Below are 27536 nucleotides of genomic sequence, written 5' to 3' on the forward strand. Positions count from 1 at the left end.
TAATCGGAATAATAGGATGGATCATAACATACATATCTTTGGTGTCAAAAGACCAGCATACCCAGGTGCATCGTCAGCATATAGGAAATGAAGGTACTACATGCACCTCTCTGGGGAGGGAATTCCACAGGAAATGGGCTGCCACCTGCCAAACAATGCTACCAGGAGGATCCCCTCATGCAAGAGGTCTGTAGGGCAGTCTTTCAGGTATTTGGAACCCAAATAGTTTAAGACTAATCAACACTAATGATATTGACATCCATCCGTCTCTCAACAATGAGTGCAGTTCCAAGGGGTGAAGTCAAACCACAACATTAGCAGCACTGAAATGACCTCCCCAGGGCGCAAGCCTAGGCAGTGTGTATGAAGGTCCTTCTTGGGCTACCCAAGCTACAAGACCCTCCCTTTGGCTTTGCTGATGTGGTCCAAAAAACAGAAATAGGTTTGGCACTAACGTGGCTGCACAAGTTGATGGAAGGAAGCAGACAAGACGCCATCCAACCATCTGGATTTGTGTAGGGTTTACTCCTTAGCCTTTTCTTCACCCAAAGATGTCACACAAGACAGTAGAAGTTTAGGGTCAATGTTTTCTCCATGGGTTTACCCTCGCAGGTTGATGAGCCCTATCTGCCCCTCACTTCCCTCCACACTAATGTGGGCACCTTGAATCGGGCCTAGAAGCTAGCAACCAGGGCAGCTTTTGCAGAACGTAGCATCACGTTGCAATAATCTGATCTGGAAGAGACCAGAGGATGGAGTAGTGGCCAAGTGATCTCTGTCAAAGGGTCTTAACTGGCAAACCAGCTGAAGCTGGAAAAAGGCACTCCTAACTACCAAAGCCATCTGAGTCTTCAGTGACAGTGCTGGATCCAGGAACACTGCCACCCCTGCTCAAAGGACAGACCTGCTTTTCCCAGGTGAGTGCAACCCCATCTATAACAGGCCACCTCCCTACCTAATACCTGTGAATTTAGACCAATAGCAGTGGCTATGTAGGAGGTGTAAATTCTAAAGCAGGGTCTCCCAAACGTTGGTCTCCAGCTGTTTTTGGCCTACAACTCCCATCATCCCTAGCTAGCAGGACTAGTAGTCCGGGATGATGGGAACCCTAGTCCAAAAACAGCTGGAGACCCAAGTTTGGAAAACCCTGTTTTAAACCCATGTGCTCTACCCTTAGAAAACAAAAAAGCAGAGATACTTGTTTCATTGAAGAGTCAAAATACCAACAATTATTAAATCCATTTAATTTTTTTCACATTGCCTTTTGTTACAAGAATTCTCTTCACATGCAATTATTTTCTATGAGACCAAAACAACGGTAGAGTTCTTACATGGTACAAATTTTTACATCTCCTAGATATGCAAATTAAAAATAATTTAGTTACTGCTGTACAATGAAAATCCATTTATTCACAGTTAGACCATTATTTACAGGGCACTCTCCTGAGAATTATCCTATTAAGCTTCAATTTGAGCAATAATACAGTCAGTTAAGTAACAATAGCTACTTAACAGCAAATTATCGAGTTGAGAGGAAAAGGATAGAGCTAGTTCAAAATAGAGTCAAGTTTCTTGTTGTGATTCTTGAGGAGTTGCAGAAGATGCAGTTGACGGATGTGTTAACTCAGCAGGCATTTCATTTCTGCTCTCAGGTGGCAGTGGTGGAAAAAACCCAGCCCTTGGAGGCGGGTATTGAGAATAAGGCCTCACGGGAAATGGACCTCTCACTGTTCAAAGAGAATGATCAAAGCCCGTTTGGGTTAGTATTCAGAATGCAGCTACTTTATTACAGATTTGACACTCAATGCTCACAAACATGCACACATTAAAATCAACAGTAGCCGTAACCCATAAGCAAAAATAAAGGAAGACATTAGAAAGCTTCTCAGCAATACAAGTTCAAGATGCCTAGTTGAAGCTGTCCCAGAAACTCCAGCAGGTGCAGAATGCTGCAGCGAGGCTCCTCACGGGGTCCCTGCCATGGGAGCATATTCACCTAGTGTTTTTCAAGCTGCACTGGCTCCCGGTGGAGTACAGGGTCAGATTTAAGGTGCTGCTTTTGACCCTTAAAGCCCTTCACGGCCTAGGACCCTCATACCTACGGGACCGCCTCTCCCAGTATGCCCCACGGAGAGCCTCAAGGTCCATAAATAACAACACCCTAGTGGTCCCAGGTCCTAAGGAAGTTAGATTGGCTTCAACCAGAGCCAGGGCCTTTTCAACTCTGGCTCCGGCCTGGTGGAACGCTCTGCCTCATGAGACCAGGGCCCTGCAGGATCTTTCTTTCCGCAGGGCCTGTAAGACAGAGTTGTTCCACCTGGCCAATTTGATTCCCTCCCTCCCTCCCTCCCTCCCTCCCTCTCTTTCTTTTTTCTTTTCCTTCTCCTGCGATGAGACTACATTTTAATATTTTAATGTTGTATTTTAATTTTGTTTTTAAGTTGTAATCATGCAACTTGTTTTTATTATTGCTTGTAAGCCGCTCTGAGCCTGGCCTTGGCTGGGGAGGGTGGGGTATAAATAAAATTTATTATTATTATTATTAACCTTGGAAGATGTTTGCCTTCCATAGTGAAGGCAAATGTTAATAGTTAATACTTCAATAATGCCCACTGAGGTATCCAGGAGCGTCCATGTGCAAGTAAGTGCAGAATTTTCCTTGTACAACAGGATTCTCCTCACCTCTGCAGGCCCCACATGTGCCCAACACCTGCTTTGGAGCATAGAGGGAACTCAGGGAAGGGAGATGCAGGAGGAGAAAAAGAGGGGGAAGTCCTGTTGTGTAAGGGAAATGCTGCTCATGTGATGTGCGGTTCAACGACTATCTGTTGCCATGGCCAACTTCATAAGAGAAGCTATGGCATCTAGACTGCCTAACTCACAGGCCCCTTTGCCGTGAAAGATTCTGCTAGCACTGGTCTCTTCATCTGACAAGAGAAGTAGAGTAGGACTCGGAGCAGAGAATTTCTAAATTTATTTATTCTACAAAATGTATATCCTGCCCTTCTAACACATCTGCATCATTCAGAGTGGTTTACAATTAACCGGGAATGAAAACCAGCTCGGATGCTAAGAGCATTCTAAAATGAAAGTCTACCTTATAGAAATAATTTGTCCAGCAGCAACCATATAATAAAACTGGTTGTTGTTTCAACCCAATGTTTTAATCAATCATCACAAAGCAGTTAAGAGGGTCCAAACGGGCCTCACCAGGTAGGGTATTTTAAAACCTGGGTGCAGCCGCTGAGAAAGGCTTGTTAGGTTTTCTAACAATAGCTTACGAGGTAAAGTTTAATCATATCTTCCACTAAAAGTAGTTATGTATTAATTCCCTTAATGCAGCTTTGAACTTGGGAAAATGTCCATTAAAAGTTATTGAGCACCATCAGCAAGTTAGCAAGACCCGTTCAGGCATTCACCTCCAACATAAAGAAGAGCTTTCCTCAACCTGATGCCTTCCTTCCCAGTATATAGAGAGGACCAGAGTTGCACATGCTAGCCTCTTCTCCCACCTCTCTACTAGCTGCAGAACTTTACACACAGAGTGGGAAGATCTGGAGGGGGAATCTTTATGTACTCAGCTGATTGCAGGAGATTCCCATCCACATGTGAAGAGTCTTCCTTCCTACCTTCCCACTCCATGAAGCTGATGGAAACAGAGACACCGGGAGCAGGTTTGCTCTCTCGACTAACTTAAGCCCATTCATTTCAGTGGAACTTGGGTGCAATTCACTTTTCCTGGGTTGTGCCTCAAGTTACTGTGGTTTCCAAACGTTTCCCCGTGAAATGCATTTCATTATTTATTTTAGGGGGAAAATAATGTAAGAGCAGCAAGAACATACTTGGCATAAGAGGACGTGGCAGACCAGCAAAATCCCTTGGGTAATATTCTCGAGGTCCATATCCGCTAGGAGGCACTGGTGGAAAGGGAGGGCCTCTTCTCATGAAAGGCCCTCTTGGGTCCATTGGCATTAGAGGAGCTCGCAGTAAGGGCAGTGGTGGCGGCACAATTCCAGGCCCAAAGCCTCCATTGTCAGGTGCATGAGACTGATCCGAGGCACTGAGCGTATTCTGTGAGGAAAAGGAAGTGGGCAAGTTAAGATTTAGAAAGAAGCTCGTGCCACTTTTTCAAGCCACTGAGAAACTTGTCAAAGCACGTAAGCCTGAAAAGAAGCTATGATTTACAAGCTCCAAAGAGGGCAGATCAAAGCAGAAGCCCAATCCAAATCAGGAATGTGGGCTAACAGGACTGAGATGGAGCCAAACTCAAAGGCTACAAGTAGGAAGTTCATTAAAGCAAGACACAACATCACCCCTGTGCTGAAAAGCTAGTCCACTCATTTCCAACTACCTTTCATCTTTCTTGCTCTTGCAGGTTGTAAATAAATTCAGTCGTGAAACTATTATTTTAGCTAACATGTCTTCAGTAATTAAAAATGCCCACAAGGTAATAAATAATGCTGTAGCAAAATACATACTGTGTAAAATCAATTTAAAGAACTGTCAAATTCAGCAGAAACTTGGCAAACCTTTTTTGCACCAGATGAAATTGATCTTCTCAGTCTTTTGTCTGTTACTTACACTGTCATTGGGATGATCTCTTATTCCATTTCCACTTAAGTCTGTTCCTGAGTTATTCTCAGATGCTTGTCCATCTGGAAGTGGGGGGAAATAGCCAACAAACACTTTAGCATTAAGTAGTCCCAAAACAGCTTTCCTCCAAAGAATAGATGGGTGTGGAAATGTATGTTTTTGCACATTTACTAAACAGAGGTGATGACTGTATTGATACTTTTGTGCCCTTCAAAAAACAAAACAAACAGTGACATTCCCGCTCACAACCAGTTTGAACTATTGTTTTTCCTACTGAAGTTAAATAAATGACAAGGCTGCTGTATAGATTTACTAGACGATCATTTCAGGGAAGAAAATTTATCTTTTCAAAACAACCAGTGTGTAAACACCAAAGGCATTGTTTAAACGCTGTGCTGGTTGTAGAGAACAAGGTCTGTTTCAAAGTCTAAATCAATGTTTTACTGATCTCGGGTCAAATGTCTTAGATGAAAGGCTTTTTGCTTTCAGCATGAATTCAGGTTATTCCTTCCCACATGTGACCACAGATGCTGAATGGAGATAAAGGAATGATGTGACTTATGGTAAGCAAAGCATAGCAGTCCAGTTAACACAGAGAAAGTGCAGAAGTTTCTTAAACTTTATTGCTGCCTCTCTTTTTTTTGTATCACAAACATGGATTACTGCTTGGTATTACAAACAGCAAAGAACATTAATTTCAAAATACCAAAGTCATTACTGGCATTCTTTGATATGCTATGAACAAGAGAACAGAAAGTGCTCTGAGTGTTTGGATTTCAAGCTCTTTGGGCTTTAGTTCTGAGCAGAAAAGGATTATTTACTGCTGCAGCCAAATTTAGTAATGAACTCCTTTATTTGGGCACTAAAAGAAAGCAGTTCCTACCTGCTTTATCAAATGAAGGCATGCTATAACTTCTTAGTTCTGCTGGTCCTGAAAGTCTTCCTGAGTTTGGATGACTGGGATAAAATCTTTCTGGTCTTCGAGGAAGAGATTGCTCATTATACAGCTGACCTACCATTCAATAAAAAAGTGCAATTTATTCAGTAGATTTTATTAGAATTACTCAATGATGGCTTATCAACAACTTATATTCCTTGTGTTATGGAATATGCAAACTAAAGGACATGGGGCGATAGCTAGCTAAACCTAGTAGCTGATGGAAATCTCACATCTATCCCATTTATCAAGGTCGATCAACTATACAATATGGTCTTGGAATCTTTAAGCAGTTATCAGACTCATATATATCATACGTATGCTGCTATCCCTTAGGTAAAACATCAAACACTTGAACGTAAAAAGCCCTGGCAATGATCCCTCCAGAGGTCACAGCACGGTTCAAAACAAAAGGGAACTCAGCAGTATTTCATTTTGTAATTGCCATTAAAATAGAAAATGTCCAAGAATGATGGGCTGTGTTTAGTTACCTGGAGGCGGGGGCATTATCCTGTGATCTCTATCCCATGGAGGTGACAAAGATCCAGTGTCAGAAGGTGGTCTGTGGGGATCAGATAACCTGTCAGAATGCAACTCTCCTCTTTCATTACTAACTTCATACATGCCAGCATTCCCCGGTCCTCTTGATCCTAATTGAACAAGTTACAATGGATTCAGTCACTTGAGACATCCGTCATTGCAGTTTTCACCGAGTACAAAACCACGAGATCCCAACACATTGAAAAGTGGTAGAATAACACACATGGCTCCCTTGGTGAATTTCAGTCTTGTGCTCTTTTTCCAGGAGGGGTGCAACTGTTCAGTCAGTCAAAAGTACAGTAAATACTAAGAGACAGCTGCTTTGAAAGAGGGTGGAAGGAACCCTGAAACAAAGTCTACATTATATTCTGATTCCTCTCACTGGGCAAAGGGAGGAAAAAGAACGTTAGAAGTCTTTTCATCAACCTCATCAGTGTTGGCAACATCTTGGCAGAGATTCCTCCTCCCTCAGAGCCCAATTCTGCTTCCTCTTCCCCAAGCAATTTGATCAAACCCATCAAATGCAACATTCTCCCCTCCCTTAAATCTCTAATATTTAAAGTAAGAAGACAGCTGAAAAAGATTAGAGAATTTCCCCCCCATTTAGAAGAATAAATGAGAAAACACGCTTTAAACCAGTAGGGCAATATTTTGAACTACTGTACATTAAAGCGTTTTCATTTCTAATTATTCAAGCTGTTGAGAAGCTTTTAAGGTCTGACTCACTCTGTGGCTCATAAGTACTGATTTATGTTGGTCTATCACCTATTTTGTTATACTTGTACTGGCTCTGAATTTATCTGAGTATAGTTGCACTTTCAAGTCAGCAAATTGACATATTTCCTCCATCCTCTCCAACAAAAGCCAGAACAAAAAGAAACAGCTCCTGAGATTATTCACCACATGCGTCAATACATATCAGTTAAAAACAAAATTCTTTTGTTTTTTTCTGTTGAGATCAACAGCCTAAAATACAAATAGACTCAAATATTCTTGCTACAATGATATAAAAGGCCTACTCTTTCAAACTCCCTTTCTTGAATCTGAAAGATGGCTCTGGCTTCACTTTTAGTAGCTAGATGGATGAGCAGTGTTGGTTTAAAAAATTAAGAGTAAAGTAGGTGTTTTTTTAAAGGTTTTATTCTGTTTTTGTTTTGCGTTGGGCACCCATCTACTGTAATGAGCTGCAGAAACTAGGGGAAATAGACTGTTCCACAAATGGATAGACAGCACTAGTGGAAGCATAGATAGTTTCATGATATTCACAAAAGCACTAGTAGGTGCTGTTAAGAATCCTTCCATGAGCAGAATACATCTTTCACATGTAAAAGAGCATTTTTAGATCCAACACACTGGTTTTTGGAACATAGAGTCATAATGGTACTGTATACTTCTGCTTCCTGACCTATATGCTGGAGTGCATTTATATGGATAATTTAAGCTTACTCTTAACCGGGTTCTTTTTAGTATACTTTTACAGATAGATCCATTACCAAGAAAGGAGGGATAGACTAAGAGGAGAGAGAATCCATGAAAGTTAAGTTTTCAAATTTAAGAATTGTACCTCTTCCTCCTCCACCACCTGGAAGCACAGGTGAAAATCTTAAGGGGCCCTCCAATAAGGTTGGAGGGGAAAGAAAAGCTCTTGTTTCAGATGAAGGTCTGCCCATTGGTGAGGGTCCATATGGGGAGTGCTCTGGAACAGTTAAAACAAAATACTAAAATTCACAGGTTAGAGTTAATGGGCTGACATATAGTTCATTTTTCACCTAGGTTTAAAACTAATTTGGGACAAAAGAAAAGTCAACCTCCTGACTTCATTATCAGTCATTGAATTAAAAAAAAAAGTCATTTTAAATAATTTTCAAATGCTCTACAGATTGTTAATAGGAACAAAAATTACAATGGGAATCAAAATACTATATGCTGTTGCTGCTAAAGGTCAAATAAATAAAAATGATCCCTGCATGAATAGAGACCGGCTATGCTTTCATACATAAATGGAGTCATGATCTCTTTACACTTCAACAAGATGCACATTTTAAAAAGTACTGTACCTCTGCCAAATGCCCTAACTGGCATATCAAGAGCATAAGGATCCTTTTCCAAACGATCAAATTTAAATTCTGCTTCTGTTAATCTAAAGGAAAGAAGAACATGTTAATAAACTAACTTCCTCCCTATTTTTTTCTAGAACTCAACTTTTCAACTGATGAAAAAGGTAAAAATCAGTTAATGAAATAGATTACAGGCATTAATTGTTAAATCAGAAAGTTAAATCCAGAGTTTTGGAGTACATTGTCAGTACAGTCATACCTCGGGTTACAGATGCTTCTGGTTGCACGGGTTGTTTGCGGGTTGCGCACCGCACCGAATCTGGAAGTACCGGTTACTTCTGGGTTGCAGCGCTTGCGCAGAAACACTAAATCACACATTGCGCATAAGCGCCAAATCGCGACCTGTGCATGCGCAGACTCAGTGCTGCGGGTTGCGAAAGTGCCTCCCGTACGGATCACATTCACAACCCGAGCGTCCATTTTAATACGCTGATGACACACATCAGCCTGTGCATGTGTATCGTTTTTTATTTTTCCAGAAAACCCACATAACTGATCACTGGTGTCACATAGTAACTGAACGACGGCACATTATTCAGTGACAACAGTACGTCAACAAAATCAAGTTCTTCAGTATGTACATTTTAATGCTTACTTTTGTCTACTGTATGCATTTTCTTCTCTTATATCACTGAGGTGCCTTTCAGCTGCCCGTGCTGCCAGCTTTAAAAATAAAAGTTCTTGTTAAATACTGCTATTCCTTAAAGCACAAGAAATATTTCCAGTTGAAAGTTCGAACACTGTTATCTCCTATCATAGAACAGCAGTCTATTAGAAAGCCTATGAAACAGCTTAAGGTAAAGGTAAAGGTACCCCTGCCCATACGGGCCAGTCTTGCCAGACTCTAGGGTTGTGCGCTCATCTCACACTATAGGCCGGGAGCCAGCGCTGTCCGCAGACACTTCCGGGTCACGTAGCCAGCGTGACGAAGCTGCATCTGGCGAGCCAGCGCAGCACACGGAACGCCGTTTACCTTCCCGCTGGTAAGTGGTCCCTATTTATCTACTTGCACCCGGGGGTACTTTCGAACTGCTAGGCTGGCAGGTGCTGGGACCGAACGACAGAAGCGCACCCCGCCACGGGGATTCGAACCACCGACCATACGATCGGCAAGTTCTAGGCACTGAGGTTTTACCCACAGCGCCACCCGCGTCCCATGAAACAGCTTAAATGACACTAAAAGTGAAGTACCCCTCCTCCGTGTTCAGCAATGACCACAATGCAATTTGCAGCTGCTGGACCACTGTGACTCCATCAAGGGTCTGGGTGTAAACCTGCTTTTAAATATCCTGATCTTTCTTATTCGCTAGCAATTTGACCCAATGAGTACTAACAGACAAAGAAGCTATGGAATACTGATGGCGGTTCTCTTGCCCATAAAAGTTGGAGATTAATTAGCATGCTCCTTATATGGAGTAGCTACTAAAATGTCACCCTCTCTGACACCCACAACTTACACAGAGATTGTGCTGTTGAGCTGGTGAAAGCAAACTATGAGTAGCCAACATGTTGCCCTCGATGTGGAAGTCTACAATATCCATCAGCCCATCAGTATGGCCAACAGGGCTGGGATGATGGGCAGTGTAGAAGAAGAGTTTGGATTTGATATCCCGCTTTATCACTACCCGAAGGAGTCTCAAAGCGGCTAACATTCTCCTTTCCCTTCCTCCCCCACAACAAACACTCTGTGAGGTGAGTGGGGCTGAGAAGTGTGACTGGCCCAAGGTCACCCAGCAGCTGCATGTGGAGGAGCGGGGACACGAACCCGGTTCACCAGATTACGAGTCTACCGCTCTTAACCAATACACCACACTGGCTCTGTGTAGTCTAACAACATCTAGAAGTAAAATAAGAAAATTCCTTCAAGGAGCACCTTAGAGACCAACTAAGTTTGTTATTAGTATGAGCTTTCGTGTGCATGCACACTTCTTCAGATACCAACAGCTGTGCATGCACACGAAAGCTCATACCAATAACAAACTTAGTTGGTCTCTCAGGTGCTACTGGAAGGAATTTTCTTATTTTGTTTCGACTATGGCAGACCAACATGGCTACCTACCTGTAACTAGAACATCTAGTAGTGTGATGTTGCCTACTCCAAGTCTAGCAGGATTAGTACAGATCAAACTAATGGGAGGAATTCAATGTTGCGCTCTTCTGATCGTTCCATCATTCCATCAGGGCAAGCAGTTTGGCTTGCCAGATGGAACGATCCCCAGGAACCATTCCAGTTATCCCACCTGCCACCCAAGGCAGTTTGAAGAGGTGCGGAGTCTCTGTGCAGGGGTGCTGCTGCTGGGCTTCACTAATTGAATCCCACCCAACAGTTGTTGAGCTGGGACATTTTCCCTTCCCATCTGTTTTAGCAGTCCATGCCAATTCAAGCTCTGGAGGAAGCTTTCATATGGACAAGCCTTGGATTCCATTTGTGTGAATCTCTTGATAAAACTGGAGTGCCTTATAATGGGAAAGAGAGGGGTAGGGTTTATTTTTTGTCTTGTGTGAAAGATGGGTTTTGAAATCACATTTTGTTCTCCACTACTGCAATGTTATCAGAGGACAGACTGTTTTATTCTTAGATAAGAGCCGCAAAAACAGCCAAAATATTTATTAAAATGGCATTGAAACAAGGCCAGAAGAGTGTTGCAAAATCAAACATTTTAAAATTGGCATTGGGTTTGGAAGGATTTATTTTTACAAGAACGGATTTACTGTTACTATAAAAAAAGATTCCATAAGACACTGAGGAAACTGGGCACAGTATCCATGGGCTCATATTGATATAGTCTTTTCCTGCCATAAGCTTGTACTTTTTGAGGTAAATTAGATTTATCCAGTGATTTTTTTTCTGGGAGGACGCAGGGGTATGCATACCCTTAAACATTTGGTGAATCTTTGTAATTTTGTCCATTTACTGTATTTATTTTCCCCGATTTGAACTATAAAATGGAGATTTTCTTGAGTCAAAATGAGTACCCCTAAACATTCTTTTAAGGAAAAAAGCACTGGATTTACCCCACCTATTTTTTACTGGTACTAATGAAAAGGAGTATTTTTATGGTCCTACAATTTTGAACCAAGGGGCATGGGAAGCTTCCAACCCCCCCTTTCTCCATTCTTCCTCTGCCCTGAAAGAGTTCTTTCTGAAGTGCATTGCAAAGTGGCTTTTCTCCAAACACAACTTGAATTGCCACAAATTCTGCCACTGCAAAGCCCTGCAGATAATCCTACAACTCAGCAATAGCACCAGACTTTATCAGGAGATAGAATATACTTATTTAAAGAGAGCAAGTTTAAAAGGCCCTATAAAATATAATTTAAAAATCCTATTGGGGAGTAAGATAACAAACGGGGTGGGGTAGCAGCATCCAGGTGCACATCTGGATTTATAGCAGCTCACAGAAAACCTTCAAAACAACTTTTGTCAATTTACCCAGCATAATGGCTAAACTTGGGGAGTTCAAAGGAGCAGTCTAACAGTTGTTTTGGGACAGCTGCAGAGCAAGGGGCAAATGAGTGTATTAGAAAGATCCAGGTGAATCTCTCAAAGGCAGCATACAAATATTTTAAAATAAAATACTAAAAATGTCTTTGCCCCTTTTGAAAGCATCACACTTTTCAGAAAGGCTGGCAAGTTTTTAGCACTTGCAACTTACCCAGTTATCGTGAGCTTTCTGCTCATGGGACTTAACCTGTTAAAAGAGAATTCCACATTAGTTCAGAGGTGCAGAACTCAAATCAGTCTGAAAGGCAAGATGCATTTTTTCAATTCCAAAGAGCCACGCTAGCACATGACCTGTGGGAAAGTACAGTCATACCTCGCGTTGAAGTAACTTCGGGTTGAATATTTTCAGGTTCTGATCTGCGGCGCATGTGCATGTGCTGTTTCGCCGCTTGCGCATGTGCAGACGCTCAAAATGACATCACATGCATGTGCAGAAGCGGCAAATCGCAACCTGTGCAGATGCAGGTTGCGTTCGCTTCAGGATGTGAACAGGGCTCCAGAACGGATCCTGTTCGCATCCAGAGGTACCACTGTATATGGCCATTCACTTTCTCTCCACACCCACCTTCTATTAATCTCTCTCCTTTCCCCACTCCATAATGTTTATCTCTGTTGTGCCTCCATTCCACAGGTCCCTCTGCCTTCCTCAATACTGTTTTTCTCTCACGTTGCCCTGCAGTGCTCTTGCTTGCTCACTCCTCCACTCATTTCCCACCACATTTTTTCCTGCTGTTTCTTCTCTTATCTCTACTTCTTTCTTGCCAAGTTCATCCACAACAGCAAACAAGATCGTTGTTTTTTACGTTCCCAGGATTTTACCCCAATGAAAGTGTCTCGGGCACAAGAGAGGAATGCCATCTGGACAGATACTAGCATGCCTCTGTTTCTCAGCTGCATGCCTCAGAAACCAAAGAGGAGGAAGAGGAAAGTGCATGCATTGACACAAGAATTCCCCCATCCCACTCCTATTCGTGCTGAGCTTAGGTGGGCCTGTCTCCACAAGGGGCTGAGAGAGGGCTGGCAAATGATCTGGCATGCTTTTGATCAAATATAAACTAACATCTTGAGTACTTAAATACATAGCACTGGTTGGGTTCACACATGGTTTGAAGTTGGCTTATTTAGAAACTAAAACAGCTTGTTTTAAACCAGGAAATGTGGTTCGTATGTAACGCTAAGCTAGGACTAAACTCAGCAGAGGTACTCCTCCTGTAGAAAGAAAATGATGCCAAATGCAGTGGCGTAGCGTGAGTTGTCAGCACCTGGGGCAAGGCAAGTAATTTGTGCCCCCTAACCCGTGGATTTGCGGCCCCTAACCCGTGGATTTGCGGCCCCTAACCCCCAGATGTTGCGCCCGGTGCGGCCGGCCCCCCCTGCACCCCCCACACTACGCCACTGGCCAAATGCAAAAAGGAGCAAATCACAAACAGAAATTTTCCTTTGCTGCCGTGACTCAAAGATGAGCCATGTCTGCAAAGGTGGAATGTTCCTTCACAGCCACTGCTTCAGTTGAAAAGCCGTACCTGCGAAGGAAGGAATGGGAGTTCACTTGATGTGCTTTTGTGTTGCATCACTTGCTGTCATGGGCCATCATGGACTGACATATGGGCAACCCCATCCACCTATCAAAATGGCCCACAGAGATGGGGAAGTTTTGGATCTAGCCCACTGGATACATTCCTCGCCTGTGGTCAAAGTCAATAAACCTTTAAAGGTGAGAGATGCTGCATTTAAGATATATGTTATTAATAATAAAAATAATAACAACAAAGGCCTCAGTCTGCTATACACTTGTCTGGGAGCAAATTTACAGTAACTGAACTGAATTTTACTTCTGAGCAGTGCTTTTTTTCTGGGGGGACGCAGGGGTATGCATACCCCTAAACATTTTGTGAATCTTTGTACTTCTGTCCATTTACTGTATTTATTTTCCCCAATTTGAATTACAAAACGGTGTTTTTCTTGAGTCAAAATGAGAGTACCCCTAAACATTTTATAAGAAAAAAAGGACTGCTTCTGAGTAAACATGCTTAGGATCATGCTATAATGCTGAAATCCTAAGCAAGCATACTTTGAAGTAAACCCAACTGAAATCAGTCATGGTAAACATAGCACATGTACTAATTTAGAAAACAAAATAAATATAAATACCAGATTCTCATAAGAGTGAACTGTTTTTTTCAGTTCTTCTTCTAGTTCTTCTGCTCGTTGTCTGTAATGGAATTATACAAGGATAATTTTGCACACCAGATATTATCACAACACCTTAAGTAACATTGAAAAGTATGTCATTAAACAAAAAAGCAACAACCCCAAACCTAATCTAACTGGGAGCCCTACTGAAGCAGAAGGCAGAGCACCAGTTAGGCAAGAACAGATGGCCTTTGAAGCAGACTGAAACCTGCCTGCATAACTATTCCCTTTTGTCAAGCTGCCTGCAAAATTCTGTTGTTGTGAAAGAGACAAAACTGGAATTGAATGGGGTCTCTTCCAATTGAAGCTTAGCAGCCTACATTGATTTACAAGGCCCTGTAAGGTTGGGGGAGGGTATTAACCTGGCTGTGTCGAACCAAAGGCAAATTGTTCCAGAAGCTCTGCAAATGTCATCTTGGTAGTCAAGATAACCCCACAATTAACTGGCAGTTGTAGCAATGAGCTCAAATATGTTTAGATTCACTTGTTTTGCTATAAGCTAATTTGCTTGCTGTGATGGGTTCCGGGCCCAGAAAGGGCAACTATCTGTAAGACTTGGGCATTTGCCACCTATGCCCTCATCTGGTCAGGTGGAGTGATGGGAAGTCCTGGCCGAGAAACGTATGCTGCTTTGTCTGTAAAGCATGTACGAATGTTTGTGTGGGTGCAGACAGCCATCTCCTTACTTCAATGTCAATCCCATAAAGGCTGGGAGACCTAGCAGGCTGATTTGCTGTTAAGTCTGCACCTTTATTTTAATAAAGCACTAGAACTGACCATTCTGACGGTTTTGACATCCTTCTTTGGCATCTCTGCACCCAACCACTCCCACAAGCCCTTGTTTAGAACACTGATGCAGAAGGACCTCCTCCACTGATTTAGAAGGGACACTAGAATAGCTAGCACCTTAAAAAGGGGATAACCTATCCAGTCAATCTGGTGACTGTCAAGACCCACAAGCTCTGCAAAGCTACCTTAAAGCTGCCTGCCCCTTAGGGGAAGTTCTGGGTGGGTTTGGGAAAAGCATGAGCAGAACTCCAGTTTCGTAACAGGGCTTTCCTGGCTCCTTAGGATGAAGGGATCATCTAGAATTGAGGTGGGATGGGACCCAGTGGGCTCCAGCAGGATGGAGGAAAGCAGCAAAATCTGGTGAATTGCCTTTCTACTCAAGGAAGATACATTCAGATCCAAGCCTCTGATAACCACTCTCTCCACCCAATACACTATGAGAAGGGGCTTGAGTCAGTTGTGATTACTGTAATGGGGCTTCACTGACTTGATTAGAGGTACTACTCCATACGACTCCTCTGATTTTTCAAAAGTTTCAAGATGCTAGGTCTAATTCTCCACTGAATTTTGTTCATTCAACAGAGGAAAATACCAAATGAAATCCAGAGTTACCGATAACGGTTCACTTCTTCAGCAGCATGACTGATTGTCTCATCAACTTTGGAAAGCTTTTCTTCTTTCTGTAAACGATCTTTTTCTTCTACAGTTAATTTCCTTTGAAAAATAAAAGAAACAAAGCCTTTCATTAGCCACAACTCAACTGTTTTCTAGTCATCTTAAGAAAACATCCACAAAGGGCTGACGCTCATTTCAAAAAACAAACAAACACTGACACGTACAGTAACTTCCATTTGTCCTAGTAGCCTGATCCTTAATTATAAGCAGCGTAAGCAACAATAAAAATGGTGTTAAAATCCTCAATACATTAAAGGTTGTGCCACCCTGTGCATACTTAGAGGGCTTCTCAAGGTGTGAATCAGCTAAGAATCCCTGTCAGTAGAAGCCCTGTGCAAATGGGGCTTCTGCCCACCCCCCATGCAAATTGGCTAGGGATGGAGACAACATTGCATGTGGGTAGGAGAGGAGAGATCATTCCATCTGGCAAGCTGCAACACATGAGCAGACAGAATGTTCAACACAGCACCACCCTCACTGAGGGTTCAGAGCAAACATGCATAGGACTGGGCTATAGCAGAACTTGCCAAATTTATTCCTTGAAGGTTGCAGCAGTAGCTCTGAAAAATGATTTGTGAAGAACTTGCCGGTAAATATCTGCTAACAATAGTAACTGGTCCCCAAGAGAAATTTAGCACTGATGAAGTGCTAGCACCCCCATGATCAAAATGCTCAGGGGATCTTAAGATAAAAGAATGAAATCAAGGAAGAATCCAAAAGACGGAATGCTGCAGTTATGGGTGACTTCAACTAGCATCATACAGACTGGCTACATATGTGTTCCAGCCATGACAAAGCAGTAAATTACCTAGATATCCTAAATGACTGTGTCATGGAACCAACCAGAGGGACGGCAAGCCTGGACTTTTATCTTGAGTGGTGCACAGAACTTGGTACAAGGTGTAAGTGTTGCAAGCCAGTTAAGTGAAGTAGCCATAGTGCTATTAATGAACATACATGAAAATGGCCAATTGCCAAGAAAATCCAGCACAGTCACATTTGGCTATGAAAGAGGAAACACCCCCAAAATGAGGGGATTGGTAAAAAGGAAGTTGAAAGAAAAGGTCAAGAGGGTCACATCAATCCAAAATGCTTGGGAGTTGTTTAAAAACACGGTATTAGAAACCATATGAAGTAGTAAGCAAATAGACCAAGAAGTGGCAGCAAGGTCCCAGTGCCAAGACAAGGGTATAATTGTTGAAGACAATGGCAGGCTCAAGTTACATATAACATCATTTTTCTGTTATCTAAACAAAGATTCATGTATCAAGCAACAAATCGACCACTACCAATACCTGTGAAGGTTCATTTCATTTTCTTGATATAGCTCAGTCATGACTTTAAGCTTTTGCTGAAGCTTCTGAACTTCGCTTTCAAAGTGTGTATTTTCAGAATGCAACGTGACATGTTCCTTTTGTAGATTTTCAATGCGTTCTGTCACAAGAGTTAATTACAATTAACTGATATGTTAAACCCATACGATAAAGGAAACAAATATTGAAGACTGAATACAGTATTCTAATGCTGAAAAGAAAAATGATTTCTGAAGGAGTTCGGAAGAGATGTAAAACCTCATTATGTCCCTGTACAATAACTCCAGTCACTTTGAAAAATGCTTTGAAATCTCACTAAAAGGATACATTTCCCCCCCTCCCCTTTCACATGTATTTGTGGACCAAATTTTGTTTTGATTTCCTTCACAGGACAAATATGTTTGGACCAAATGGGCTGAGGCACAGACAGGAGGGAAATAAGGCACAGGACAGCTTCACCATAGCTAAATAAAATCCTTTTTAATATTAATACCACACGTCAGCATCAACAGTTTCCCAGCTAACAAGCCCCACATCTCAATCTACTAAGATAATGGCCATGTAATACATAGAAATCCAGGTTTTGGGTTTTGGTTTTGGTGCCTTCTACTTCCTAATCAGGATCCGGTTTGGCCCAAGTTTGCTGCCTGAGACAGAACAGCTGTGTTGTCCCCCAACCCACTACCCAGTCAAAGTGTATAGTGTGCACAGCTGGGCAAGTTATTCTGGAAAACCCCCGGAAACACCTCCCCCAGCTCCCTGACATTAAAAATGCAATACAGTGGTATCTCAGGTTAAGAACTTAATTTGTTCCAGAGGTCCGTTCTTAACCTGAAACTGTTTTTAACCTGAAGCACCACTTTAGCCAATGGGGCCTCCCGCTGCTGCTGCTGCGCCGCCAGAGCACGAGTTCTGTTCTCATCCTGAATCAAAGTTCTTAACCCGAGGTAATATTTTTGGGTTAGCGGAGTCTGTAACCTGAAGCATATGTAACCTGAAGCGTATGTAACCCGAGGTACCACTGTAATGATACGTGAAGTAACTAACAGCCTGTTGCCATTTCATGACACCCAAAATTAATTGTCTGAGGCAGTTGCCTCAAATTTCCGTGGGTTGTCCCTGCTTAGTGTTTCCTCAGCCACACATTTCCTCAGTCACCACCGGTCACTCACCTCACACCTCAACCCCCAGTATCTTCAAGACAGGGTTGGGAGAGCCCCCTGTCTGAAATCCTGGAGAGCTGCTGCCAGTCAGTGTAGACAATGCTCAGCTAGATGGACCAATCGCCTGACTCAGTATGACCAATGATCTGAATCAGTACAGTGGTACCTCGGGTTAAGTACTTAATTTGTTCTGGAGGTCCGTTCTTAACCTGAAGCACCACTTTAGCTAATGGGACCTCCTCCTGCTGCTGCGCCGCCGGAGCACGAGTTCTGTTCTCATCCTGAAGCAAAGTTCTTAACCTGAAGCACTATATCTGGGTTAGCGGAGTCTGTAGCCTGAAGCGTATGTAACCTGAAGCGTATGTAACCCGAGGTACCACTGTATAAGACAGCTTCCTATGGCTTTCCCCACCAGGCCACCTGGCATGTTTAAGTCATGGGAAGCAGCAGTGCTTTTTTAATGGAAGGCAAGTTAGTATTTGGCTCCCATCTGCAGTAGCCACCAGCCAAGTTAAATTACCCAAAATGCAATGTCTGACACAATGTCGGGTTGAGCATTCCATTTTGGGTAATCGAACATGGAAGATGGCCACTGCAATTAAGAGCTAAGTTTGGTTCCCATGCTACAGCAGCACCAGGAACACTACTAACACACCTCTGGTGTCCGCGTGTGAGTGTGTGTTTGTGTGTGTGTAATAAGTGAGTAGCAGCAGCAAAGTCTGACCCTGGGACTGCACCATACTCTGTCTAATGGTAAGGCTGCCCCTGTCACAAACTCCCCTCAACAAGATTCAACCCATTTCATTGTCTCTGGAATGGTTTCTCCTTTCTGAAGTGGAGTGCGGGGGGGGGGGGCGGAGTGGGAAAAAATAGAACAGACAGCAAATTTAAATGGCTGCTTTCGTTTCTATACAGTATGCAACCTTCTTCAATATTTACAAATTTCTCGTCTCTACAGTGTGGCAGTCTCTGAAAGTGGAACAATTCCTACAACCATGATTTACCCATTCAGAGATCACACCAAGCCATAAAAAACACCTACCTGAGGCGCTCTATGAAGGATATGGCATCATAAATTCAACAAGGTATCGTGTAAAAATTGAATTCTTCGTTTTAATGGTTTTTTCCAAGATCCCTTATACTTCAGTGAACCTTGATCATTTAAGAGATTTCTAATTATCTTTACAGCTTCGTTCAGTTAAAAGTAAAGATTTTCCTAAAACCGTAACAGAAAACAGCTTTCTTCTTCCTTTTAAAATAATAATAATTAAAAATCAAGAATTCATCATTACCTGCAAGTTCCTCTTTTGCTTTGTTTTCATCTGTCAGCTTTGAACAGATTTGATTTACTTCTGATTCCATAGATTTTAGACAAGCATTTAGCTATATCAAAGAAAAAAGATAAATTATTTCAAATCATAATTGCAAAAGAAGCTACTGATGTACATTTGCACTTCTAAATCGAATCTTTATCTAGTTCTGGATCACTTTCTGGCTGCAATGCTTATTTATGTATTTGATTTTTTCCCCCACCCCACCATTCCTCCAAACCACAACAGAAGCTGGTTTCACATAGTATATCATTAAAACAGACATTTAAAATAAACAGAACAATAACATCACTACACTATACCAAGAATATATCACAGCAAAAACAGTAGGTACCTAAAGGGAGGTTGCGCACCCATTGTAAATCAAAATCATGTGCCAAGGCAAAGCCAGGAAGCATTCTATACTTGTCCTGCACCCACCTAGCCAAAGAAGGCAATTGGTTGATGCTCACTTCTTTAATGAGTTAAAGCAACAGTGGGACCACAAACACCCTCCCAGAATTATGTGCCCTCATCTGATGGGAGTGCACACACACAACCAGAGACTTCTCCTGCACAAATGTTGTTGCTGCTCTTCCCTCTTCAAGCATCTCCTGGTTCTAAAAAACAGCAGAGCAGGGGATGGCAGGGATTGGACCGGCCTGCCCCTGGCCTAAACAGCCTCTTTCTACGCTTCCAACGTGTCCTGCACCCCCACTTCTGTCTCTGACTCCTCCAACCCTTCCTCTCCTCTTCCCCCTGCCCTGGCTCCTGCCTCACAGGTGGCACCATAAATCACTGGGGGGGCGGCTGCTGTCTCAGTCTCTAACCCCCTTGCCTCCATCACACACTCATCAGAGCCCTGCCAATCCCTGGCAATAGTTAAGCAATAGCAGCACCCCATTGCATCACATATACTAAAGAGGCACAACATTAAAATAATTCTTTGGCTTGAATCCAGAGTTCTTATGAGCAGGACTCCGCTCATAGGCTGCTTCTGCTGGCGGAGGCAACTTTCCGCAATTCCTCCTTCTCCCAGCAGCCCCTCTGGGACAGTACATGAGGTGGTGCAGTAGATAGCAGAAATTGAAAAATTACAGTAGTTAAAGTGGTCTCTCTTCCTTTGTCTTGTTAGTTGGAACTCAGCCTACTTCATGCATGGAAGAAACTTTCATTCACAAAAGGGCAACTCTGGATCCTATCATTCCAAAAAAAGCTTGCATATATTTTCTACTGGACTTTTTTGTTATTGCTTTAATTCCCCCCCCCCCAAAAAAAAAGTTTTTATAAACCAGTAAAGAAAATAACCACAGTATTAGTGTATTACCTTCGCAGCATAAATCAACTTCTTTACAGTTCGTTTTTCCTGATCATCTGGTTTAAGGGAAATGAAGAGAAGGTGAAAAAAAAGACAAATCACAGAAAACTTTTTCTTTTGTTATTTATTTATAAAACACAGTATTGCTTTTTAAGTGGGAAAGATTTCTTTTGCCCAAGTTTTAAAAACAGTTGTATTGTTTGTAAGAAGCAGTGAGTTCAAGAGGGAGGGGATAGGGACGTTATTCATCTAACAATGCTTTACAGAAGCGGTTTTTCTGAAATGCATTTGTAATGTGTAATCAATCCAATGCGAGAATTACACTCCTCAGGCTTAATTAAGTTCCTTGACCTTTTCATGTGGGCTACTTATCCTCAGGCTAAGGACAAGAAGGAGCAGTGGTTGTCAGACCAGTTTGTGCTTTGCCAAGTTAACCTGGGGTTAGAGTCTCAACAACTTGGATTGTCTTTTTCTAAGTTTTTTGTTTTTTAACTTCAGGGGTTACATTGAGCAGTCGGCTGCAGCACAGAGAAATCTAGCATATGTCAACATAAAGCTTTGGTGAAAATTCACTTTATGCACTAAATGCAACAGGCTATTGCCTATTAATACCTATGCCATAGATTTTGATTAATTCCTTGTATGTAGTTGATTCACACATATTAAGGGGGAGAACAGGTGACAATTCTAGAATTTGAAAATGAAATCATTTCTCTTTTCCTTCCCTTTCCGTAGGAAATGAATAATGATTTACCCAAGTGCTCCCCATTTTCTGTTTCAGTCTTTATATCATTATCCCAATGGTTGTCTTCAGCAGCAGCATGTTCATCTAATGTACAGCTCCAGTCTTTCATCTTCAACAAGCACTCTGTCAGTGACTATACCATATTTATAAAACAAGATGCACAAATGAGTCCTTGGCTCTTCACAAAGCAAATTCATGATTTTATTCATTTCATATACATTCAATAAACCTATTGAATGTTTAACAGTATTTTCATATCGAGTGTTTTACAGGAATAGTTCCTGTTCCATGTGGACTACTTCTAAGAGAAAAACTTTTACAACAGCATGCATTACTGTGGTAGCTAGACCTCTTGCAAACTCAATACAAGCAGAATTCCAGAACCCCAAGTAAAGTTGCAGGCAGGTTTTTCTCTCTATCCAGCACTGCAAATCTGTATCTGACCACTAGCTTCCTTGGTCTCTGAAAAGGCCACCTGAACCTCCACTAAAGCTATTTGGAAATTGCCCTTTGAGGAATTTGGAGGGATGTGGATAGATGCCTAAAGAAATCAGTGAACTATTATGGCCCTAGTTTTCTGCCTAGGCCTTTTCTCCCATTCACTTACACGAATGGAATGCTTGATATGAGAGGAGGGAAGACTCCAAGAAGTTTAAGCAGATAACCCTACATCTCAGCCTTAGCAAAAGGGCTTAGCAACTTGCCAAACATACCAGTCTACCATGCTCCCTCCTAGAGTTTTGCACCAGTGACTCCCATAGGAATCAATGAAGCTACAAGGCAACCACAGTTCCAAGCAGTGTTATCAATGCCTGAGGGACGCATGTGTATCTCTCCAAATATTCCCAAAGGGAGGAGTGCAAGCTGTTGTTGAGTGGCAGGATTTTGAAGCACACCAAGCAATACTTTGGGAGTAGGATGGAGGGAGGGAATTATATACATAATAAAATTGGTTCTCTTGCAACTCTTGGAATTTCCCCCTTCTTTCTCTCTCTCCCCCCCCCCCCTAGAATTCAAGAGCCCTTCCTACTGTTTTAAAATGTGATGCAGTTTTCCCATGATAGAGCCCCAAAATAAATAACAAATTTCCTCCTGTGTGCCAGGTGACATTAGGCATGCACAGAATTCACACATCTATATGAATAAAGTAAAGCAAGAGCTGCAGCCAGCGTGTAGTGGTTAAAGTGTTAGACTAAGACCTGGGAAACCAGGTTTCAAACCCCCATTTGGTCATGAAAGTCACTGAGTGACCTTGGGCCGGTCCCTGCCTTTCAGCCTAATCTACTACACAGGGTTGTTGTAGGAGAACCGTCCTTTGAGAAAAAAGTTGGGATATAAATATAATAAATAAATCTTTAATTTTACCTTGACTTGACTTTCTTTGTTTTTAAGAGTCTCCTCCATACCTGCTTTTGAGGTTTCTAACATTTTTGCTTGTTCATTTAACTCACTTAATTGTTCACTCTGTCCTTCAGCTTCTTTTAAGAGCTGGAAACAAAAGTTAGAAAGTTCAGTACTTAATTTATACCAACCAGTTATTAGAATCTCATAATATTTAATTCTAAAGGGTCTGGCCTAAATTCTTAACATTACATACAGCAAAATTCATTGAGCTGAATATTTTGTATTTTAACTGACATTTCATATGTTCTAATTTTTGACAGCTGTTCTTTTGCTATACATGAAATTTAAAATCATTTTTATTGAACTTTTTCTGTTTTAAAAAAGCATGGGAATATATAAGGTTGCATCCAATTGTGTCTTGCACACTAATAAAAGACTTTTTGATCCGACAGGACCTTCCATCAGTGGAACAGGAAGGGAGGCAATTTTTCAAACCTGCCCTGCAAAATCTGCTTCAGAATGGTTGGGTGGCGGGAAGCCCTTAGAATAGTGTAAGAGGGCAGAAGGGGTCTGCAGGGAGGAAGGGAAATCAACAAAATTGCCTTCCTTCCCATTCCGCTAATGGAAGGTTCTACTGGAGCAAAGAACTTCCCATCAGCTTGAGAGACACAACACGATATAACCCAGAATGTTCTAGCAAATATAGAGCTAGAGATTTAAAGCATAAAACCTGACTAAGTGGAACAAGTCCAGCTTTCATGTTACCAGAACACAACCCAAGCCTATGATTAATCATCCCCAAGCTGGAAATATGAGGTGGATCCAATCTGCGGTGAGACAAGTTATTAAAAGCTGACTGAGACAGTAGCTCAGAAAAACTGTCCTGACATTGTCCCAGGCACATCAATCTAGAAAAGCCTCTACAGTGGTGCCCCGCAAGACGAATGCCTCGCAAGACGAAAAACTCGCTAGACGAAAGGGTTTTGCGGTTTTTGAGCTGCTTCGCAAGACGAATTTCCCTATGGGCTTGCTTCGCAAGACGAAAACGTCTTGCAAGTTTGTTTCCTTTTTCTTAACACCATTAATACAGTTGCGACTTGACTTCGAGGAGCAACTCATAGAACGCAGTGTGGTAGCCTTTTTTGAGGTTTTTGGTGATTTTTGAAGCTTTTCCAAAACTTTTCCGACACTGTGTTTCGCAAGACGAAAAATTCGCTAGACGAAAAAACTCGCGGAACGAATTAATTTTGTCTTGCGAGGCACCACTGTATAGGGAAGACAAAGAGAAAGAAGAGAGTTCTGAAGGAAACACACCCTCCAAGACCAAAGAGCATCCAACCACTCTGACGGCAAGGAAGCAATTGAACCACACACACACACACACACACACACACACACATCCCGCCAAAAGGCCTGTGTCTTAATAAATGCACTGAAATGCCAAGCAGCTCAGAACATCAAACCATTCATAGAAGTTGCAACTGATTTACTCCATGGAAGGCAAAGTCACATAAATTATAGCAGTCTGTGGACTATCACACTTTCCCTCCTACTTTCATTAAACTACATAATAATTTAAACTGGAGCCTTAACAATATTTAAAGTCATAAATTATTCTAAAGTGAGGATACAGTGTTCCTAAAAGGCACTCTATAAAACTACACAGTGTAAATAATATACCTGTTTTTCACTTTCATGAAGTTGGTTGTTTTCAGCTATTGCATCTTGGACAGAAGTTTTCAATCTCTCTCTGTTGATCTCATATACTTTTAATGTGGACTTGGCCTAAGTGAAATAAAGCACAGTGAAGCTGCTAATATAAGTATATACAAAAATACATAGAATCGCATGTACATTTTTTGTTATTTCTATCAATTCCTTTAGGCATTAGACTTGTTACAATCAATCCTAATACCATATCATAAAATTATGTTCCATTGAGTGATACTCACTAAGATATACTGTGGATGAGGGCACAGAGAACTATGTTCACAGAAGCCACCTTTCACCTGCCAAACACACGATGCTCTCCAAAATAAACAACAGGTACGAATCATTCTGCTCATCTTGCAATCCTGTGAATCTGGGGCATAGATGCATGCAATCCCAGCATCCCACCTTCAGCAGCAATAAATTATATATATCATAGGCATGTGATCTGTGCACCAAAAACCTCTCAATGGTCTGGGGTTCTAAAGCTGTGAGTCATTCATTAAACTCTGCATGCTGATTTTTGAAAGATAAAATAAGCAAGCAGGGCTTTCTCCACTGACTAATATGACAATACACAGTTCCACCTGTCAAACAGCACTAGTGACGCTGTGTGTACACCCTGTGTTCTAAGTGACAACAATGGAATCTGGTTGCCAATGGCACAGCAGCAGCTTGTGGAGGTCCGTCCCCCCCACTGATATCACTGCTGCATAACTGCTCTGGAGAACGTACAAGGCAAAAGATGACTTTGGCTTAAATTATTTGCAATGTTGAAATAAATTAAAAGTCCTGAATTCTCCTACTAGAATGCCAAATTACTGCAGAAATAGGCAAACCTAATGGCAAACCAGAAGACAGGAGTGCCTGGCGTGCTCTGGTCCATGGGGTCACGAAGTGTCGGACATGACTAAACGACTAAACAACAACAATGGCAAACCAAGAGGAATTCAATTTGTTTACAAGAAAGAAATGTCTAAACAGAGCAGACATAAAGAACTTGTGTTCAAGACTAATGAAAAATGTTGACAGTGAGGTCCAAGATTTTGCTGTGGTGCATGATGAAACATTTACATTAATATCTAAAGATTGGCTTACTTCAGCTACTTGCATTTGAATAGACTTTGCTTCATTTTCTAAGGATTCCATTCTTCTCCGTATTTCAATCAACTACAAAGACAGTAAAATAAATTTAGATAAAACACTCTGGTTGATACTGCCTTGCCAAAACAACTGTGAACAAACACTGTATTGAATTAGATTTAAATGCTGTATTTCTCAAGGGGTCACTTGTGACCATTTTATTTTCAGCTCTCATTGATAGGATACTATATAGGTTGCAAAAAAAGAGAAGTGACATTCTTTGACTTAATCCAGCCAGGGTGCAAAGAAAGAGTTGGGAGTGCATTCTAAGTGTTGTCACAATTCTTTCCTTGAAATTGACAAGTGCACAGCCCCTCCCATTTGTCAAAGTGCCCATGTGGCTATTGGGGCATTTCCCCACCCCTGGTCCCCCAACCCTGGTATAAAAGATGCTTTAGAAAGTTGATCAAATAACTTCCAAAAGTCAACTGGCTCTATCTACTGTGCCCCAAAGGCAAATGTCTCATTCTCTATGAAGGTATTCTATGCACATTTGTCAAGAAAACATTCAATTCTATTAGCTTTGTGATAATGTTTTTATATTGAAAGATCTACTCTTATACATTCATCTTAACAAACAACACTGGCACATGGAAACAGGAAGTCCAATTAACTGTAGTCCACGTATGATTCTCACAGAATGCTGAATACATGGGAGAAAAGTCCCACTGAATTCAACTGGACTCTTTCTGATGTTCAGGAATTAGGTAAAGGTAAAGGGACCCCTAACCATTGGGTCCAGTCGTGACCGACTCTGGGGTTGCGGTGCTCATCTCGCTTTATTGGCCGAGGGAGCCGGCGTACAGCTTCCGGGTCATGTGGCCAGCATGACTAAGCCGCTTCTGGCAAACCAGAGCAGCGCATGGAAACGCCGTTTACCTTCCCACCAGAGCGGTACCTATTTATCTACTTGCACTTTGACGTGCTTTTGAACTGCTAGGTTAGCAGGAGCAGGGACTGAGCAACAGGAGCTCACCCCGTCGCGGGGATTCAAACCGCCGACCTTCTGATCAGCAAGTCCTAGGCTCTGTGGTTTAACCCACAGCGTCACCCGCGTCCCTGTTCAGGAATTATCTACATTTAATTAAAATGGCAATAAATCATCCTTGGATGAGCAAAACACACACAGAGAGTAAGATGCAGACGTAGAGATAGCCGCATTTCAAGAACCAACATTGGGTTCAGGGGTTGCAAATATGGTGGTACATGTGCCCTCTACGGTCTTCCTTGGAACCCACAGGGCTCCCACCCTGCTGCTGGAATTAGGATTGAAAAGAAGCATTTTACTGCAGCCAAAAGAATAGGCTGCAGTGTGCACTTGTTTGCAATGTGATGCCCACTGCAGTTTCTCCGGTTTACAAATATGTCCTTGGAACCAAAAATGTTGGCAACCCTTGCTGTACATGATTAAATTCAAACAGTGCTGCCTCCAGGACACACTGAAAAATTGTGGATCAGTCTGATAAAGAAACAATACATTTAACATATTTGGAATATGAAGTACACAGTGTTTTTGATCAAAAGCCACAGGAGCAATTGACCTTCAATGACTTAATGTTATTCTTAAAAAAAAAAAAGCAAAAAGCAAATAGAGAGGAGGAGATGAGGACAGGATATTCTAATTTTAATGCAGATAAATTACACTATCTGATTTCTCTTTGAAGGCCAAACTTTCTGCCAGAGAAAGTCTGCTTTGAACAAAAGACATACCAAGTCATCCTGCTCTGATCGTTTGGACTTCTCTTCTTTAAGTTCTTTTTCTAAACATTCTATGTCACTCTTGAGCGCAGTGTTTGAGCTGCTCAGTTCTTCATATGCTGCCTAAAATAATCAAGTTTTGAAAGATAACATGAAGACATTTATAGTAAGATTAATCGAGAATGAAGTAGTAGCTACTGAGCACTTTTAACTTTAATTATGTATTGTAGAAACAGTAAGAGCAGCTCCACATACCAAGCTACATTGGATGTATTCATTATACTTAAGTTTAATGCACTAAAAATTAAATGCCTGGGTCAAGGATGTACAAAATTAAATTATTCAACCTGCATAAATCATGCAAATTAAAGTTAGCACAATCTACTTCATTTTACATATTTGATTCTCCTTCTGCCAGCCTTGCATGGATAAAAGAGCCCATG

General features: G+C 41.8%; 1 protein-coding gene across 5 annotated transcripts in view; it reads right to left on the bottom strand.

Moving 5' to 3' along the window:
• Window positions 1-1229: 1229 nt before the first annotated feature.
• The window catches only part of MIA2 (MIA SH3 domain ER export factor 2), a 54229-nt gene continuing 27922 nt past the window's right edge, over window positions 1230-27536 (bottom strand). For 3 of the 5 annotated variants that reach the window (XM_082191749.1, XM_082191753.1, XM_082191752.1), the window contains 19 exons: window positions 27106-27216; window positions 25351-25422; window positions 24223-24327; window positions 22564-22686; window positions 21208-21331; window positions 20463-20509; window positions 19118-19208; window positions 16645-16783; window positions 15287-15388; window positions 13844-13904; window positions 11844-11879; window positions 8783-8850; window positions 8128-8210; window positions 7635-7766; window positions 6022-6180; window positions 5477-5605; window positions 4582-4655; window positions 3843-4071; window positions 1230-1727 (listed from right to left, as the gene is read on the bottom strand). In XM_082191749.1, the coding sequence (XP_082047875.1) occupies window positions 1564-1727; window positions 3843-4071; window positions 4582-4655; window positions 5477-5605; window positions 6022-6180; window positions 7635-7766; window positions 8128-8210; window positions 8783-8850; window positions 11844-11879; window positions 13844-13904; window positions 15287-15388; window positions 16645-16783; window positions 19118-19208; window positions 20463-20509; window positions 21208-21331; window positions 22564-22686; window positions 24223-24327; window positions 25351-25422; window positions 27106-27216 (2049 nt within the window). In that variant the 3' untranslated portion in view covers window positions 1230-1563. Of the gene's footprint in view, window positions 1728-3842; window positions 4072-4581; window positions 4656-5476; window positions 5606-6021; window positions 6181-7634; window positions 7767-8127; window positions 8211-8782; window positions 8851-11843; window positions 11880-13843; window positions 13905-15286; window positions 15389-16644; window positions 16784-19117; window positions 19209-20462; window positions 20510-21207; window positions 21332-22563; window positions 22687-24222; window positions 24328-25350; window positions 25423-27105; window positions 27217-27536 lie in introns of those variants that run through there. The other 2 variants (XM_082191750.1, XM_082191751.1) reach the window with 2 other exon arrangements.

The sequence above is a fragment of the Podarcis vaucheri genome (assembly GCF_965113315.1).
Source record: "Podarcis vaucheri genome assembly, chromosome: 1".
Classification (NCBI taxonomy): Eukaryota; Metazoa; Chordata; class Lepidosauria; order Squamata; family Lacertidae; genus Podarcis; species Podarcis vaucheri.